Source organism: Marmota monax, unplaced genomic scaffold, assembly GCF_021218885.2.
Source record: "Marmota monax isolate L192 unplaced genomic scaffold, Marmota_monax_Labrador192_F-V1.1 WCK01_AAM20220418_F8-fsc00145, whole genome shotgun sequence".
NCBI lineage: Eukaryota > Metazoa > Chordata > Mammalia > Rodentia > Sciuridae > Marmota > Marmota monax.
Genome location: NW_026695201.1, coordinates 4,633,523 through 4,649,995, shown reverse-complemented (window position 1 = coordinate 4,649,995; position 16,473 = coordinate 4,633,523). Strand labels below are relative to the sequence as shown.

Here is a 16,473-nt window from a genome sequence, read left to right as displayed (position 1 = left end):
TTAAAACTGGAAGAATTCATACTGACAGCCTGCGAGTTCCTGCCTGGACTATACCTGATAAGGAATGCTGAGGAGGTCTTATTTAACTTTCCCCCAGAGGACCTTGAGTGAAGGTCCAGCACAACTAACCTTAAGAATAGCACTGAGGGTTTAAAGTATTGCTCAGTTGGTACAGCATGTATGCTTAGAATGTGTGAGGCTCTACATTTAAGCCCCAATGTCAAAAAAGAAAAGAAAGAAGAACACTAAACTCAACAATGAGGATCCTCTCAGCCTCCCCACTCCCATCACTCAGAAAACAGGCAAATCCATAATCAACTTACCAAGTGTCGAATTCCATTCCAAGTGTGATACATGAGAGGGAAAACAAGTGCAAATTTAGCTGTGTGGATCAGTGATGGTCCCAGACCCAGGGATTTCACAAATTCCAAATATGACTCGAAGTTTCCAGGGAGCAACAGGGCTGACAAGCCAAAGAGGTAGACCCCTAAGAAGAAAAAAAGAGCCCATCACAACTGCATACTAGTTACAAATAACATAATGTGTAAAACAAGGTACCATGAAAGCTCCTGGAACCTTATACAACTCTGAAATACATGTTCAAGTTTACAGTGGCAGATTGGTTAAGATGCAACCTGATGGTAATCTCAATACAAAGTTTTCTTTTTAATCTGTGTATTTGGTACTAGGGATTGAACCCAGGGCACTCTTCCACTGAGCTACAACCCCAGCCTTTTTTTTATTTCATTTTGAGAGAGGGTCTTGCTAAATTGCCCAGGCAGGCCTCAAACTTGAGATTCTCCTGCCTCAGCCTTGGATATTGGTACAGGCCACCATGCCTGGCACATTGCAGTATGTTTAGTAGATTATTCCTCCTTTCAACATCCTGCTTTATAACAACCTTTCCTGACAGAAGTAGTCCTCTTGCTGTATCATCATATCAGTAAGAAAGACAGTGTATTTTCTCCAAGGAAAGGAGCAAAAAAAAAAATCAAGTGACTTGGGAGGCTGAGGCAGGGGGACCATGAGTTTGAGGCCAGCCTCAGCAAGTTAGCAGGACCCTGTCTCAAAATTAAAAATTAAAAGAGCTGGGGATATAACTCAGTGATAAAAACACCCCTGGGTTCAATCCCTAGTACTATTAAAAATTTTTTTAACTCAAAACGGATCATAAACCTAATTGTTATATAATTAAAATATAAAACTCCTGCAAACCATATGTCTGATGAGAAACTTTTTTTAAATGTACAGACATTTATCAGACGGTATTCTTTTTTATTTTGTACTGGGAATTGAACCCAGGGGTGCTTTATCACTATATCCTCAACCTTTTTTATTTTTTTATTTTGAGACAGGGTCTTGCTAAGTTGCTTAGAGTCTGGCTAAATTGTTGAAGCTGGCTTCAAACTGGTGATCCCCCTGCCTGAGTTTCCTGAATTGTTGGAGATTACAAGCATGTGTCACTGTGCCCAGATATTTGGTGGTATTCTTGAGACCAATACTTGGAAGGAAAAGAAGCAGGATTTGGCAAATTTAATAATTAAAAATAATTTAATTGGACCTTTATCCAGAATACATAAAGAACTCTTTTTTTTTTTTTTTTTTTTTTGGTACTGGGGATTGAACCCAGAGGGGCTTTACCACTGAGCCACATCCCTAGCCCTTTTTATTTATTTTTATTTATTTATTTATTTTTATTTTTTAATATTTATTTTCTAGTTTTCGGCGGACACAACATCTTTGTATGTGGTGCTGAGGATCGAACCCGGGCCGCACGCATGCCAGGCGAGCGCGCTACTGCTTGAGCCACATCCCCAGCCCCCTTTTTATTTTATTTTTTTATTTTTTTTTAAATATTTATTTTTTAGTTCTCAGCAGACACAACATCTTTGTTTGTATGTGGTGCTGAGGATCGAACCCGGGCAGCACGCATGCCAGGCGAGCGCGCTACCGCTTGAGCCACATCCCCAGCCCGGCCCCCTTTTTATTTTTTGAGACAGCAGCTCATTAATTTGCTTAGGGCCTCACTAAGTTACTGAGGCTGGCCTTGAATTTGCAATCCTCCTGAGTCAGCCTCCTGAGTTGCTGGCATTACAGATGTGTACCACTGTGCTGGGCTTAGAAACCCAAGCATTTATTTATTTTGCAGTGCTGTGGATTGAAACCAGGGCTTCACAAATGCAAGGCAAGCTCTCTACCACTGAGCCACACACACAAAAAAACAAAAATCCTGAGGCAGGAGTACTTCAAGGTCAAAGCCAGCCTCAGCAACTTAACAAGACCCTAAGCAACTTAGCAAGAACTTGACTCGAAATAAAATATAAAAAGGGCTGGGGGTGTAGCCCAGTGGTAAAGTGCCCCTGGGTTCAATCCCTAGTACCTAAATAAATAAATAAGAAAACACTCCAAATGACTATTAATTAATGGATGTGTAAATTAAACATGATATGTCAATACCACAGAATATTATTCACCAATAAAAAGAAATAAAGTAGGTCCATACTATTATATGAATAAACTTTGAAAACATGCTAAGTGAAAGAAACCAGTCATGAAGGACGATACATTATATAATTCCATTTATATAAAATGTTCAGAATAGGTAAGGATATGGACACAGAAAGCAGATAAGGGGTTGTATGGTTTGAGGAGGATGCGGTAAGGAGTGACTGCTAATGGATAATGAAGTTTCTTTGAGGAGTAATAAAAATATCCTAAAATTAATTTGTAGTACAACTCTGTGAATGTATAAAAATCATTTAATTATACATTTTAAATATGTAATTGTTATGTGGTCTGCACAAAGCTCCACAAAGCTGTTAAAAGAAATAATCTCTTAGTTCCTATCCTTACATATTTCCCTCAGCAACTGCAGAATGATTCTAAACAGTAGGATGAAAGGGCACACCTGCTGAAAATATATAGGGTTATTTTAATAAGCATTTACTGCTCCATTTCCACTCAAGGCCAAACAGTGGTTAGAATCATAACAATTCAACTACCAGGAACCGTCTCCTTTTTTTTTTTTTTAATTGTAGATGGACACAATACCTTTATTTTATTTATTTTTATGTGGTGCTGAAGATCAAACCCAGTGCCTCACACGTGTGAGGCAAGCGCTCTACCACTGAGCCACAACTCCAGCCCAGGAGGAACCTTCTGATATTAATGTTATTGAGATTGTTGTGCCAACTCCAAGTCTTAAGAGAACATGAAACATTCATAAATGGTAGGAAATGGAAAGCAAGACACAGAAAGTATGATTTTTAGAGGCTTGTTCTATTTTCACATGTAGCAGACACATTCTCTTTTACTTCTTTGACACGTTTTTGTGGGGGGTACCAGAGATTGAACTCAGGGGCATTCAACCACTGAGCCGCAGCCACAGCCCTTTTTGGTATTTTATTTAGAGACAGGGTCTCACTGAGTTGATTAGTGCCTCACTTTCGCTGAGGCTGGCTTTGAACTTGTGATCCTCCTGCCTCAGTCTCCCGAGCCTCTGGGATTACAGGTGTGTGCCATCGTGCCTGACTCACTGACACTTATTGAGGGCTTACTATGTGCTAAATTTGTGAAAGGAAAACCAAGCCCTCATCTCTGACCTTAAGAAGCTTACAGTCTAGTAGATATATTTAAATACATCAACCTACAGTACAGAGAGAGAAGCACTATAACAAAGGTATATGTGTGCACAGCATGTTATGAAATAAAAAGTAAAAGAATCAAAATCCATCTAGTAGGAGGGGGAGAATGTCAGTATCTCCAAAGGCTTTTTCTCAGAGATTTACTCAAGCTAAGTTTTGAGGGAAAAATAGAAAGCTGGTAATCGGGGAGAGGCAGGATATGATGTTCAATCATAAAGGTCCTTATGTGCTAAACTACAGAGTCTAAGTCAGTCTTTTTGGTCAAGGATAACAAGTAGATTTCATCTTGGTGCCAGAGTTCATCTCAGTTCCAATTTCTATCAATTAGCAATATCTGTCTAGAGTACAACAGTAAGAAGGCTTCTTAGGCCATATCATAGATAGAAAAACCTGCCATGGCCTCAGTAAGAGGGAGAGTTACTTGAGGCAAATATTACCATAATTAATGGAACTGGAGAGTCATTAAGCTGGAGAATGATATGGTCAGAGAGGTCCTTTAAAAAGATAAACGTGACATCAATGGGGGATAAATCAAAGGAGAGAAATAAGGCAGGAATTTTAAATAGAAAATCATGTTAATTCTAAGTCTTAGTTGATAAAGCTTAAATAGTTTAAATGGACAAAAAAAACAGCTAAAAAAAGACTTAAAGGACTGCAGAAAGCCATCTGTGAAATACATGAGGATCTTCTCTGGGCGTGGTAGCCAGGAGAGATAGACCTGGCACTAGAAACCTTCCATGGCTCTCTGATGTCAATAGATTGCCCAGTGCACATGACCTTTCCCTCCACTCTGCTGGGACAGTTCCTCATAGTAGTTCGGAAGATGGGCATAACCCATTAGGAACTGAACAGCCCACTTTTAACCTTTTTTGGAAAAGGACATTCTATAGAATCTCTTTGATGTTCCCCCATATAAATAAAGCAGGCGCATGCTCCATTTGATCTAGAAGCTCCATCAGTCTCATCAGCTTGCCTGTCCTGCCTCCACGTTTGAAACTACTTTCTGTGTCTTGTGGTTTTTTTTCCCATTCTGTTTCTCTTAGTTTTAATTTGTCAGCCATCCCATTGCACCAAGGGGAAACCGCCAACAAAAAATGCAGATTGTTTTTTAGTTAAGTTCACTTCAATAGTATTTTAAAAATAAATTTTAAAAAATTTAGTTGTAGATGGACACAATACCTTTATTTTATTTATTTATGTGTTGCCGACGATCAAACACAGTGCCCCATGCATGCAAGGCAAGCGCTCTACCACAGAGCCATAACCCCAGCCCTCACCTCAGTAGTTTTGATATGCTTGGGGCTTGATATTGATTTGGGGACGAGGGGGAAGATAGGTTCATTTTAGAGTATGTTTATATACCAGGTGCTTAAGAAACATAAAAGTGAAGATGTTCAATAAGTAGCTAAAGGTCTAAAGCTAGCTGAGTTTTGATTTAAAAATATGAATTTGGGGATCATCTGCATGTAAGTGATAAGTGAAGTTTTAAAGTGTGGAAGGGGTAATTCAGGGAAAGTAGAGTTAAAAGAAAAATAGGCAGCCGGGCATGGTGACACACACCTGTAATCCCAGAGACTCAAGAGGCCAAGGCAAGAGAATCCCAAGTTCAAGGCCAGCCTCAGCAATTTAGTGAGACCCTGTGTGGAGAAAGTGGTGACTTGGAATATGGTCTTTGTCTGCTTTGGAGCTGTGGCTGTACTTTTCTCTGGGAACTTTCCGTGTAAAGGTGCAGGGCAAGATTGCCCAGGAGCTATGGTAATGAAGCCCTGCTTGAGGAAGTTTTGGGTACTGAATAATAACATTCTTGACCTTGAGCTCAGACACAGCTGCTAGGGATACAGAATTCTGAACATAACAAGATAACCAGCATATCTTGCAAGTGGGGCAAACTTCAAGCCTGCTTACTTTGCAGAAACTCTGGACAATGGGCTTCCTGGGTGCAGCAGGATAATAACAGGATGTTCTTAGCATTGCAACAGTAGAATAGCTACAATAATGTTTCTAGTTCTGTAACTTTTTAGTGCACAAAGAACCCCTATAGTTTTAACTTCCTGATTATGAGACCCTATATAATAAACATGCTGAGCTAGCTCCAGGTCACTGGGTTACTGTTCCTCCATCAGAGGTCGGTATTCCACCTGGTAACAGCTTTCTCTCTGTATTTGTGTCTCTTAAACCCCCATCGCCCCTTGCTGGTTTCTAGGGTTCAGCAGTGCAGGTTGCAGCAATCCTGTCTCAAAATAATTTTTTTTTTTTAAAGCTGGAGCTATGGCTCAGTGGTACAATATCCCTGGGTTCAATCCCCGCTTCCACAAAAAAACAAAAACAATACTGGCACTGGCACTGGCAAAAAAAAAAAAAAAAAAAATTAAACCAGTGGAACAAAACACAGCCGAGAAATGAATCCATGAATATCCATGAATGTCTAAGGTCAACTATGATTTTTGACAAAGATGCCAAGAGTACATCATAGGAAAAGAATAGTCTCTTCTTTAGTGTATATGTGAGAAGGGAGTGGTACTAGAGCCCAGGGGTGCTTTACCACTGACCTACACCCTCAACCTTTTTTTTTTTTTTTCTTTTTTTAAATAATTTTTTAGGACAGCATCTCATTGAATTGCTGAGGCTGGTCTTGAATTTCTGATCCTCCTGCCTCAATCTAGCAAGTCACTGGGATTACAGGGGCGTGCCACCACACCTGGCTAAAAATAGTTTCTTCTTGGGAAAACTGGATATCTACATGCAGAAGAGTAAAACTAACCTCTATATCACACCATATATAAAAATTAACTAATAATTATACCAAGCTAAAAAGCTTCTGCACGCAAAGGAAATAATAGTGTGAAAAGACAACTTATGGGGACTGAGAGAAAATATTTACAAGCCATACATTTGATAAAATTAATATTCAAAATATAAGGAACTCAAACAACTTAATAGCAAAACCCAATTTAAAAAATGACCAAGAATCCTGAATATATATTTTTCAAAAGAAGATATACAAAATGGCTAACAGATACATGCAGAACTGTTCCACATTGTTAATCATTAAGGAAATGCAAATCATTCACACGGTCAGAACAGCTACTGGCAAAAAAGAGGAAAGAAAAGTTTCTCAAGGATGTGGAGAAGAGGGAACCCTTGTACACTATTGGAAGGAATGCAAATTGCATAGCCATTATGCAAAACTGCTTGGCAGTTCTTCAAAAAACTAAAAATAAAAATTTCATATGACTTAGCAATCCCACTTCTGAGTATTTATTTACCCCAAAGATTTTAAATCAGTTTTTTAAAGAAATGTCTGCACTCCATTGTTTACTGCAGCACTATTTACAATTGTCAAGTAATGAAATCAAACTAAGTATCCATCAACAGGTAAATGGTTAAAGATGAATGATTAAAGAAAACATTTCTCTCTCTCTCTCTCTCTCTCACACACACACACACACATTGGAATACTACTCAGCCTTCAAAAAGAAAATTCTATAATTTGCGACATGGATGGAACTGGAGAATATTAAACTAAATGAAATAAGCCAGGCATAGAAAGACAAATGGTGTGTATTCTCATTGATTTGTGTAAAATAATCAAACTCAAAGAAGCAGATAGTAAAATGGTGGTTATAGAGACTGGGTTGTAAGGGGAGTGGGGTCATGATGGTCAAAGGATACAAAATCTCAGAAGGAACAGTTTTTATTTTTTATTTTTCAGCTTTATTGCAAACGTGTTCAATAAAAAAATAATAATAGTGTATTGTATTGTACATCTCAAAACTGCTAAAAAAGTAAAAAAAAAAAAAAAAAAGCCAAAATCTTATCAAGGAAATTTAGGTGAACTCCAGGTGATATGCTTGGAATTGTAAAATTTTTTTTTTCTTCTTTTGGTACCAGGGATTAAACCCAAGACACTTAACCACTAAGCCACATACATCCCCAGCTGCCCTGCTCCTTTTTTATTTTTTTGGTACTGGGAATTGAGCTCAGTGGCACTCAACCACTGAGCCACATCCCAGTCCTATTTTGTATTTTATTTAGAGGCAGGGTCTCAACATGCTTGACCACTCTGTAGTTTGGGTCACAACTGTTTTCCTGTTTTTGTTTATTTAAACATTTAAATAACCTACCCTCATTAAAATATAGAATATTTCATCTTTCGACTCTTGAGTGGAATATCCAGTAACATTAGGTCTGAATTTCTGCATAACAATAATCAGCTGAAGATATACATATATCAATGTATATCTCAGGAACCCTGACAGAACCCTCAATACTCATTAATGTGTCCCCAACATTGAACTAGATGTCAATTATCTCTGTACTCAGACTTTTTTGTTTTAGGAAGGAAAAAAGGTACAATTTTTCTTATGGTTGTGTCTCTATAAAAAGTGGAACAGCTATGTATTTCACTTGATTACTCATCTGCTTTACTCATTTAAGTTACCTGCTTAGCCTTTATAGATTGTGAGATTTCAAGGTCATGCTTTTGCATTTTTCTAACAAAACCAAATCCCAGAAACATTAACCCTAAGAGTTTTATTTTGCTCTAGCTTTGTCTTAGATACACTAACATAATCTTATGTATATCACATATTTTTCTCCTCTCCCCTGCAACAAGGTCCTACTAATCTTGGCAAAGTTTGGGAGATTGAGAAAGAATTCTGCCTCCCCTACTACCTATGCTTAAGCTCACTTAACTTTTCAAAATCTAAATTCTCATTTATAAAATGGAAATCCTATCTATTGTAATAATTTTTTGGAAGTGAAATGAAAGTGCTGGTAAAAGTAAAAAGACTAAGCACTCTTAAGATACTATTATTTTCTCTTCTATTTCTTGCTCCAATTCTACCAACCATATCTCTGTCCTTACTCTAATTCTTCCGTAAGCCTGAGATCAATATTCAAACCATTCAAAAGCTTCAAAAACTTCTTTTGATCAAGGAGCTCAGTTTCAGGATAAAATATTGATTAAATTCTAAGCAACAGACACCAGTGCACTAACACCAAATGTATCTGTTACTCCCAATCTGACGTCTGTAAAAGAATACTCACTTTTCCATAACTGCAAATATGCACGTTATGGTTCCAGTGTTGTGATTTTATGAACTCTGGAAGATTATCTCCCTATGTAGGAAAAAAAGGATGGAAATTATAAGGTCTGACAGGGCTACATTACATTAGTAAGTAATTATAGATATTTGTGAATATACGTAAATATATTTCCACATATGTGTATAAATATTTCCATTTATGTGAATTTTTTCTCCTAGTGCTGGGGATCAAACCTAGGTCCTCACACATGCTAAACAAGTGTTTTAACAGTGAGCTACATCCTCAGGCCTTTTTATTTTATTTTGAGACGAGGTCTCACTAACTTGCTAATGCTGGTCTTGAACTTGATATCCTCCTGCCTCAGTCTCTGGAATGGCTGGGATTACGGGCATGTACCACCACTTCTGGCTATGTATATATTTTTTAAATGATTATAAATTGGTAGGACCAGGTGTTTGGATATAACCACTTAGTAAACAAAACTGATACTTCTTTTGACTTAGCAAAATTGAAAAAAAAATTACTGAAGACACAAGGGTACCATGAAGTGAGATAATTTGAGAAGGTTTAGGAAGACATTATGACCCAACGGAGTTTTGTCTTTGATAGTCTGGGTAAACAGGAAGCTAGAAGATTGAAGGAACAACTCCACTATTCTTTGATTTTCAGTACCAATACAAAGTTTAGAAACTTCAAATGCCACTTACATTGCTTAGACAGCAGAGCAAACTCAGCCCTGATCTATGTACTAAATGGTACAGCAGGCTAAGAGCCAAGGCCCAGGAATGACCCTCCGAGCAATACCCCTAGAATACAAGGCTGTGATATGGCTGCCTTATCACAGGAAATACCACCTTCTCTCACATAATCTGCCACAGCCAAACTCAATGAAAATCCTGAGATGGGAATAACAGTGTCTTTAGCTTTTGCTTTTCCCATGAATCAAATTATATTGATTAGTTTAATCAATTCAAAAGGAAGACTGTCTCCAAATAAATCAACTATTTCTTTAAACTATTTTACTACACAGCCCCACATCAATGTTTTCAAGATTAGTTTTTTCCTTTCTTTTTGATGCTGAGGATTGAATTCAGGGCTTCCTGCACATTAAGCATGTGTTCTAACACTGAGCCACAACTTGGCCTCAAGATCAGGACTTGACAAAAACACTACTGAGTCTGAAATAACAATTAAAAATCAAGAATTTAAGCAAAGTAGGGTGGTACACTCCTGTAATCCCAGCAACTAGGGGGGCTAAGACAGAAAGATCTTAAGTTCAAGGCCAAGGACAGCCTAGGCCACCTAACAAAGACCTTCTCCCAAAATAAATTGGCTGGAGATTTACCTTGGTGGTAGAATATCCCTGGATTCAATCTCCAAAGCTGCCAAAAAAAAAAAAAAAAAAAAAAGGTGCAGCGTTGGTGGAAAGAATCTGAATTTAGGTTTCAAGTCCTAGCACATTTAAATACTGAGTAAACTTGGCTAATCCTGTTTTTGTTTGTTTCTTTAGCCAATAAATGGCTATGGCAACAAATTTATTTGAAATAGCTGGTATTTTCTGGTGGGTTGATTCCTTAAACACACAAACAATACATATTTTTCATTTTTTATATATATAAAAAGTGAAATCAAGTCTCTTGCTATACTCAGAACAGAGGTTATCCCTGAGTGGTGGGATTATGGGGAAATCCTCTGAACCATATATTTCTGTCATATTTTAATTTTCTGTCATTATAATGCTTTTATAATCAGGAAAGAAAAAGTTTTTAAAATATTGCCTCTAGTAGGTCAAGGTGATCTGGAATCATTATACAAATGCCAACCCAGACATGAATTGAAGACACATAGGTTAGCTGGATGCCTGTTTATTTTTTCCCACAAAAGAAGCTCACCTCTTCAAATAGGTGCATCAGTTAACTCAATCAAAAGTTACCTTAGCCAATTTTTCCCTCATTACATGTGAGAAACATATGAGATGAAATTAAATACAGGATTTCTTAGATCTTCCCCCGGTATATATAATGTTCAGTATACTAGGAATCACGAAATAGTCTATACTCTTAGAACACGAACGCCAAAATAGACTCCTCTAACAGTAAAACAATTGAAACTGAGAAAAACAAAGCCACTGAAGCTGTCCCATCTAATCATTAAGAAAAATTTAATGGCGCTTTTGTTTAGCTGCCAAGACCAGCCCCTGCTGGCTACACTGCAGTTAAGTGCTATATACAGAACTGTGCAAATTGTAAGTCTTATTGCCACTTCCAAAAGCCATCAAAAGCTCTTTCAGACACTTTTCCCTAGCAAGCCGCTGCAGTTATCACTGCAAATGAAATTGAAAACACCTACAAGAGCTGTGATAAAGCTGTCCAAGTGATGATTAAAACTCAGGTTGAGAGCACCTGATTGCTCTTTTATCTAAAGTGTTGTCACACTAATCTCACCAGGATGTAATCTGCCCATTGTTCCCTTGCAATGTCTCTTGGGTCAGGAGTATTCATGCACTGAAGAAAAGTAAAATATTTTTGAGAGCATATTCTCCTCTGGTGACAATCAGTTTTTCAAGTCATCCCATTTTGGTGATGCATGAACTACAACAAAATAGTCATAATGTGCAAAGGGCTGAAAATGAGATTTTTTTCCTAACCACAAATGATCAGACATTTTCTGAGATGTACCAGATTAACTATTCCAATTATTAATGTAGCCAGGAGTGGTGATACACTTCTATAATCCCAGTGACTCAGGAGACTGAAACAGAAAGATCACAAGTTTGAGGCCAGCCTAGGCAACTTAATCTCGAAGTAAAAAATAAAAGAGAGGGCTGGGGATATAGCTCAGTTGTAAAGCGCCCCTGGATTCAATCCCTGGTGCATATATGTGTGTGTGTGTGTGTGTGTGTGTGTGTATATAAATATATAATAATAATCACCATGAGGTCTGTATTAGAAACTTATATAAAGTATTTAAATTCTCACAATGATAACTAGGCATTATTATATGTAGAAGAAAATGATGATCTAGTATATTGAAAGGCAACCTACCCGTCTCAATTTCTCTCCAAGGATCTCAATGGTGTCAAGAACTCTTGATGTATTTTTTTTATAGTCCAAGTCTACCTGGTCTTTAATTGTCTAAATTAAGACTACAGTACATAAAGCAGACTGCAATGAGTTAGTATATACGGCAGCAGCTGGGGAGGCTGAGGCAGGAGGATCGCAAGTTCAGACAGCCTCAGCAAAAGCGAGGTGCTAAGCAACTTAGATCCTGTCTCTAAATAAAATAAAAAATAGGACTGGGGATGTGGCTCAGTGGTTGAGTGCCTCTGAGTTCAATCCCCGGTACCGCAGTGGTTGAGTGTCCCTGAGTTCAATCCCCAGTACCGCCCCCTGCCCCCACCCAAAATTTAACAGATCAAAAAATAAGAAGGAAAAAAAGAAAAAAAAAAAAAAAAAGCAAATCAGAGCAAAGAGTTGTGAGACAAATGTCATCCAAGCCAAGTGAGGCCTGATAAATCAGAATCATTCACCCATATGTCACAAGACTACTTCTCCATGGACTGGAAAATTGGTGTTCTCTTGGTTCAACTCTCTCTACCCTCTGAACTCTAAGACAATAAGCACTTTCATCACCAGTCCCTGGCATTCACTTTTTGCATTTTCTTTTCTCCTTCCTACCTATTCCTCTCTGATTGTCACCCCCAAGATCCTCTACCCCTCCCAATGAGCAAGCCAAATCCAAGTGCCTACAAAAGCCACACAAATATGTAAGTCAAGCAGAACACAAAAACACGTATTATTTTTAATGGATGCACAGTAATCATACACGCTTACGGGGTACAATATGATGGTTTAATCACATATACATTGTGTAATGACCAAATCAGGGCACTTAACATTTTAACATTTATCATTTCTTTGTAGTGAAAACATTCAAAATCCTCTCTTCTACCTATTTTGAAACATATGATACATTACTGTTAACTATTGTTATCCTAATCCAAAACTTTGAAATTATTGGAAGAAAACATATTTGGCAATCACCTTATGACATCAGTATAGGCAAGAATTTTTTTGGATAAGACTTCAAAAGCTCAGGGACCAAAAGCAAAAAGAGACAAATGGGATTATATCAAACCAAAAAAATTCTGCAACTACAAAGGAAACAATTAACAGAGCAAAGAAACAGCTGACAGAATAGAAAAAAAGGCAGGGAGTCAAGGCATATCCAGAATATATAAGGAACTCAACTCAATAATAAGAAAACAAATAATCTGATTTTGAAAAATTGGCAAAGGACTCAACTTCTATTTTTTTTCATTACAGTATGACCAAGCAAAATACATCTGTTGACCAAATATAGCCCACAGGCTGCCAGTTTGTACCCTAAAATAGAATATAATAGTACCAACTAGATTCCTGCCTTACTTAATTCAATCACATTCTGGTCCCATGTCTCTAACATTATTTGGTCATGTTGGTTTATTTAGTTAGTTTTATGGAGGTATAATTGATACATTCAAAACTATATATATACACTGTATACATCATATACATTGAACAAACTGTATACATTTTGATGCATTTGGAAATTTCCTTGATGTTCTCATCTGTACTACAGTATGTCCATAAACTTTCAGTTTATTCCAACAGACAACAAATCATACTCATTTCATAATAATTTATATTAATTTTACAATCCTTAAATTCTAATTGTTGCTCCCATATACAGTAAAAAAGTATTATCTACATTTGTAAATGAAATATCTGAGGCTGGGGGCTGAGGTTGTGGCTCAGTGGTAGAATGCTTACTTTGCACATGTGAGGCACTGGGTTTGATCCTCAAGACCACATAAAATAAACACATAAACAAAAGTACTATGTCCATATTCAATTAAAAAAAAATTTTTAAAATCTTATCTATCTATCTGTTTATCGGAGGCTAGCACTAGGGATGCAGCCCAGTGGTAGAGCATTTGCCTAGCATGTGCAAGGCACTGGGTTCAATCCCCCCCCCAAAAAAAAAATTAAAATTAAAAAATAAAATTAAAGGCTCAAGGAACCAAATAACTTGTCCAATATCTGACAACTACTTAGTGATAGAGTTGCATCTGAACTCAGATCTATCTCATTCCAAAGGTTTTCATCTTCTCTATACTACCTCAGTCTGGAATGATCAGAATTCCTAAGGTGTAACAAATAACATTTAAGAATCAATAAAAAATGTTAGAAAAGCCCAGAGGAATTAAAGGATCCTTTTCAGAATTCATTAGTTACTTACAAATCTATTAGTTCTTTGGCTTTTCTAGGGGGGAAAAAAAAAAAAAGAATGCCTAAGCAGCAGGTTTGCTTATGAATTAAGGAAGTCTCAACCCAAAGTTTTTTTCTCTCTCTTTTTTCCCCCTCTCTCTCCCTCCTTTTCTTTTTTCTTTTTTTTTTTTTTGATACTGAGGATTAAATCCAAGGGTGCTTTTTCAATGAACTACACCCCAGCCCTTTTAATTTTTTATTTTGAGACAGGGCTTTGCTAAGTTGCCAAGGCTGGCCTTGAACTTGCAATCCTCATGCCTCAACCTCCCAAGCAGCTGGGATTACAGGTGCACTCCACCATGTATGGCTCACACCTCAACTAGCAGTCTATTAAAAAGTCAACATTCTTTTTTTTTTTTTTCCGATTCTGGGGATTGAACCCAGGGGTGCTTTACCATTGAGCTACATCGCCAGCCCTTTTTAAAGATTTTTATTTTGAGACAGGGTATCACTAAGTTGCTGAGGGACTCACTAAGTTACTGAGGCTGGCCTGGAACTTGTGATCCTCCCGTCTCCTCCAGAGGTAGTGGAATTATAGGTGTGCGTCACCACACCAGGGCTGGGGTTGTGGCTCAGAGGTAGAGTGCTCGCCTACCATGCGTGAGGCACCGGGTTTGATCCTCAGCACCACATAAAAAAATAAAATAAAGATACTGTGTCCACCTATAACTAAAAAATTAAATAAATATTTAAAAAAAAGAAAATTACAGCCTGAAAAACGTTTCCCCAAGAAGTTTTAGGATGAAACTGCTCATTAATACCAACAAGCAAAAAGTGTCAACCTAAAAATTTCTTACTCTAAGCACAAATAAAAGCAATCATTAAAAAAAGTAATTATAGGGGCTGGGATTGTGCTCAACAGTAGAGTGCTCACCTTGCACATACAAGGCCCTGGGTTCGATCCTCAGCACCACATAAAAAAATAAACAAATAAAATAAAGATATTTTTAAAAAACTAATTATAAATTTAATCAAGAATTCACTCTATTAGTCAATGCAAGCAGGTTTAAAACCAGGAACTACACACAGATTCCTAGGCAACATTATATACCTGCATTCTAATATCCCTTTACCAACCAAAGCAATGATGGCATAAGAATGACACCATCAGATCTTAGGAGTTTCTATCCTTATATGATTACTACCACCAACAACGGGTATGTGTGTGTACATGCATAAGATTAAGAACAGCAGAGACTTAGCTTCAGATAATACCTGCCAATACCTAAACGATAGCTCCCTAAATGCAGATCCTACACTAAAGCCACTAGGCTGATAAATCCTTTAGGTAAAGAGAAAAAAAAAAAAAAAGTCTACAGAAGTCTAGGAGGGACCCTGAAGGACAGTATGAAAAACAGAAGAGTACTTTTCCAATACCACCATCACTTTACCAAGAAAATCAAAAGATATCTCTTTCTTACCCTGACAGCTCAATCTGTTATCAAATGTCTGGATCAAGCGCATATTACACACTAGGACCTGAAGGCTGCCTGCCATCTGTTCCACTCGGCACAGTGGGTCATTTCCTGGCAAGTGAGCAATGATGCCTGATGTGTGAATAAAACTCAGACTTTGCTCCCAGGCTAAAGTAGCAAAAGAAAGGAGGCAAAGGGACTTGGAGTCTTCCTTAATACAAAACAGTGGGGCTTCTGTCTCTCAGGTATATGACCTCACACAGACTCTAGGCAAGATATGCTCTTACTCTGAGGATAAGGTTAAAGGCATAGCAGGGAACTATCCACAGGAAAAAAGAGTTTGCATATCTGGCATGGATTTATGCTGTTCAAAATCATAACTCCATTTTCCTTTGCCAGCAAAGGGCTTAGAAGTAGCAACTTAAAACAGAAGGCTTGTAGAACAAGTACTTACACCTCATTCTGCATTTCTTTTAGGAAGCATTCTACCACTCTTAGTTTATATTTGTTCCTCTGATGGATTTTTTTTTTAATATTTATTTTTTAGTTGTAGTTGGACACAATACCTTTGTTTTATTTATTTATTTTTATGTGGTGCTGAGGATCGAACCCAGGGCATCTACACACTAGGCAAGCACTCTACCACTGAGCCACAACCCCAGCCCCCCTCTGATAGATTATAAGAGCTAGATTACCTTTGTTAGAAGACAGCACAAGTTTCCAAGATATCTTAAGGAGACTGAAGAAAAATAAATTCAGATTTACCTATGCAGGCCTCTATAACCTCTCTGTGCTTCCTCTCAATCAAGTAGCTTTCAAACCTAAGAAAAGAACCTGAGCATAGCAGGCACTCATAATTAATTGATAAAAAAGAATGAACGAGGAAGCCAAAGTGGTGGCACACACCTGTAATCCCAGTGGCTCAGGAGGATGACACAGGAAGATTATGAGTTCAAAGCTAGCCCCAACTTAGTGAGGCCCTAAGCAACTCAGTTAAACCTTATTTTTACATAAAATATAAGAAAGGGCTGGGGATGTGGCTCAGTGGTTGAGTAT

General features: G+C 37.6%; 1 protein-coding gene across 1 annotated transcript in view; it reads right to left on the bottom strand.

Annotated features, from left to right (window-relative positions):
* Sdhc (succinate dehydrogenase complex subunit C) overlaps window positions 1-16,473 on the bottom strand; it is a 41,134-nt gene that overhangs the window by 4,417 nt on the left and 20,244 nt on the right. The window contains exon 5 of the mRNA XM_046428997.2: window positions 324-487. Coding sequence (XP_046284953.1) covers window positions 324-487 — 164 coding nt within the window. The remainder of the gene's footprint in view (window positions 1-323; window positions 488-16,473) is intronic.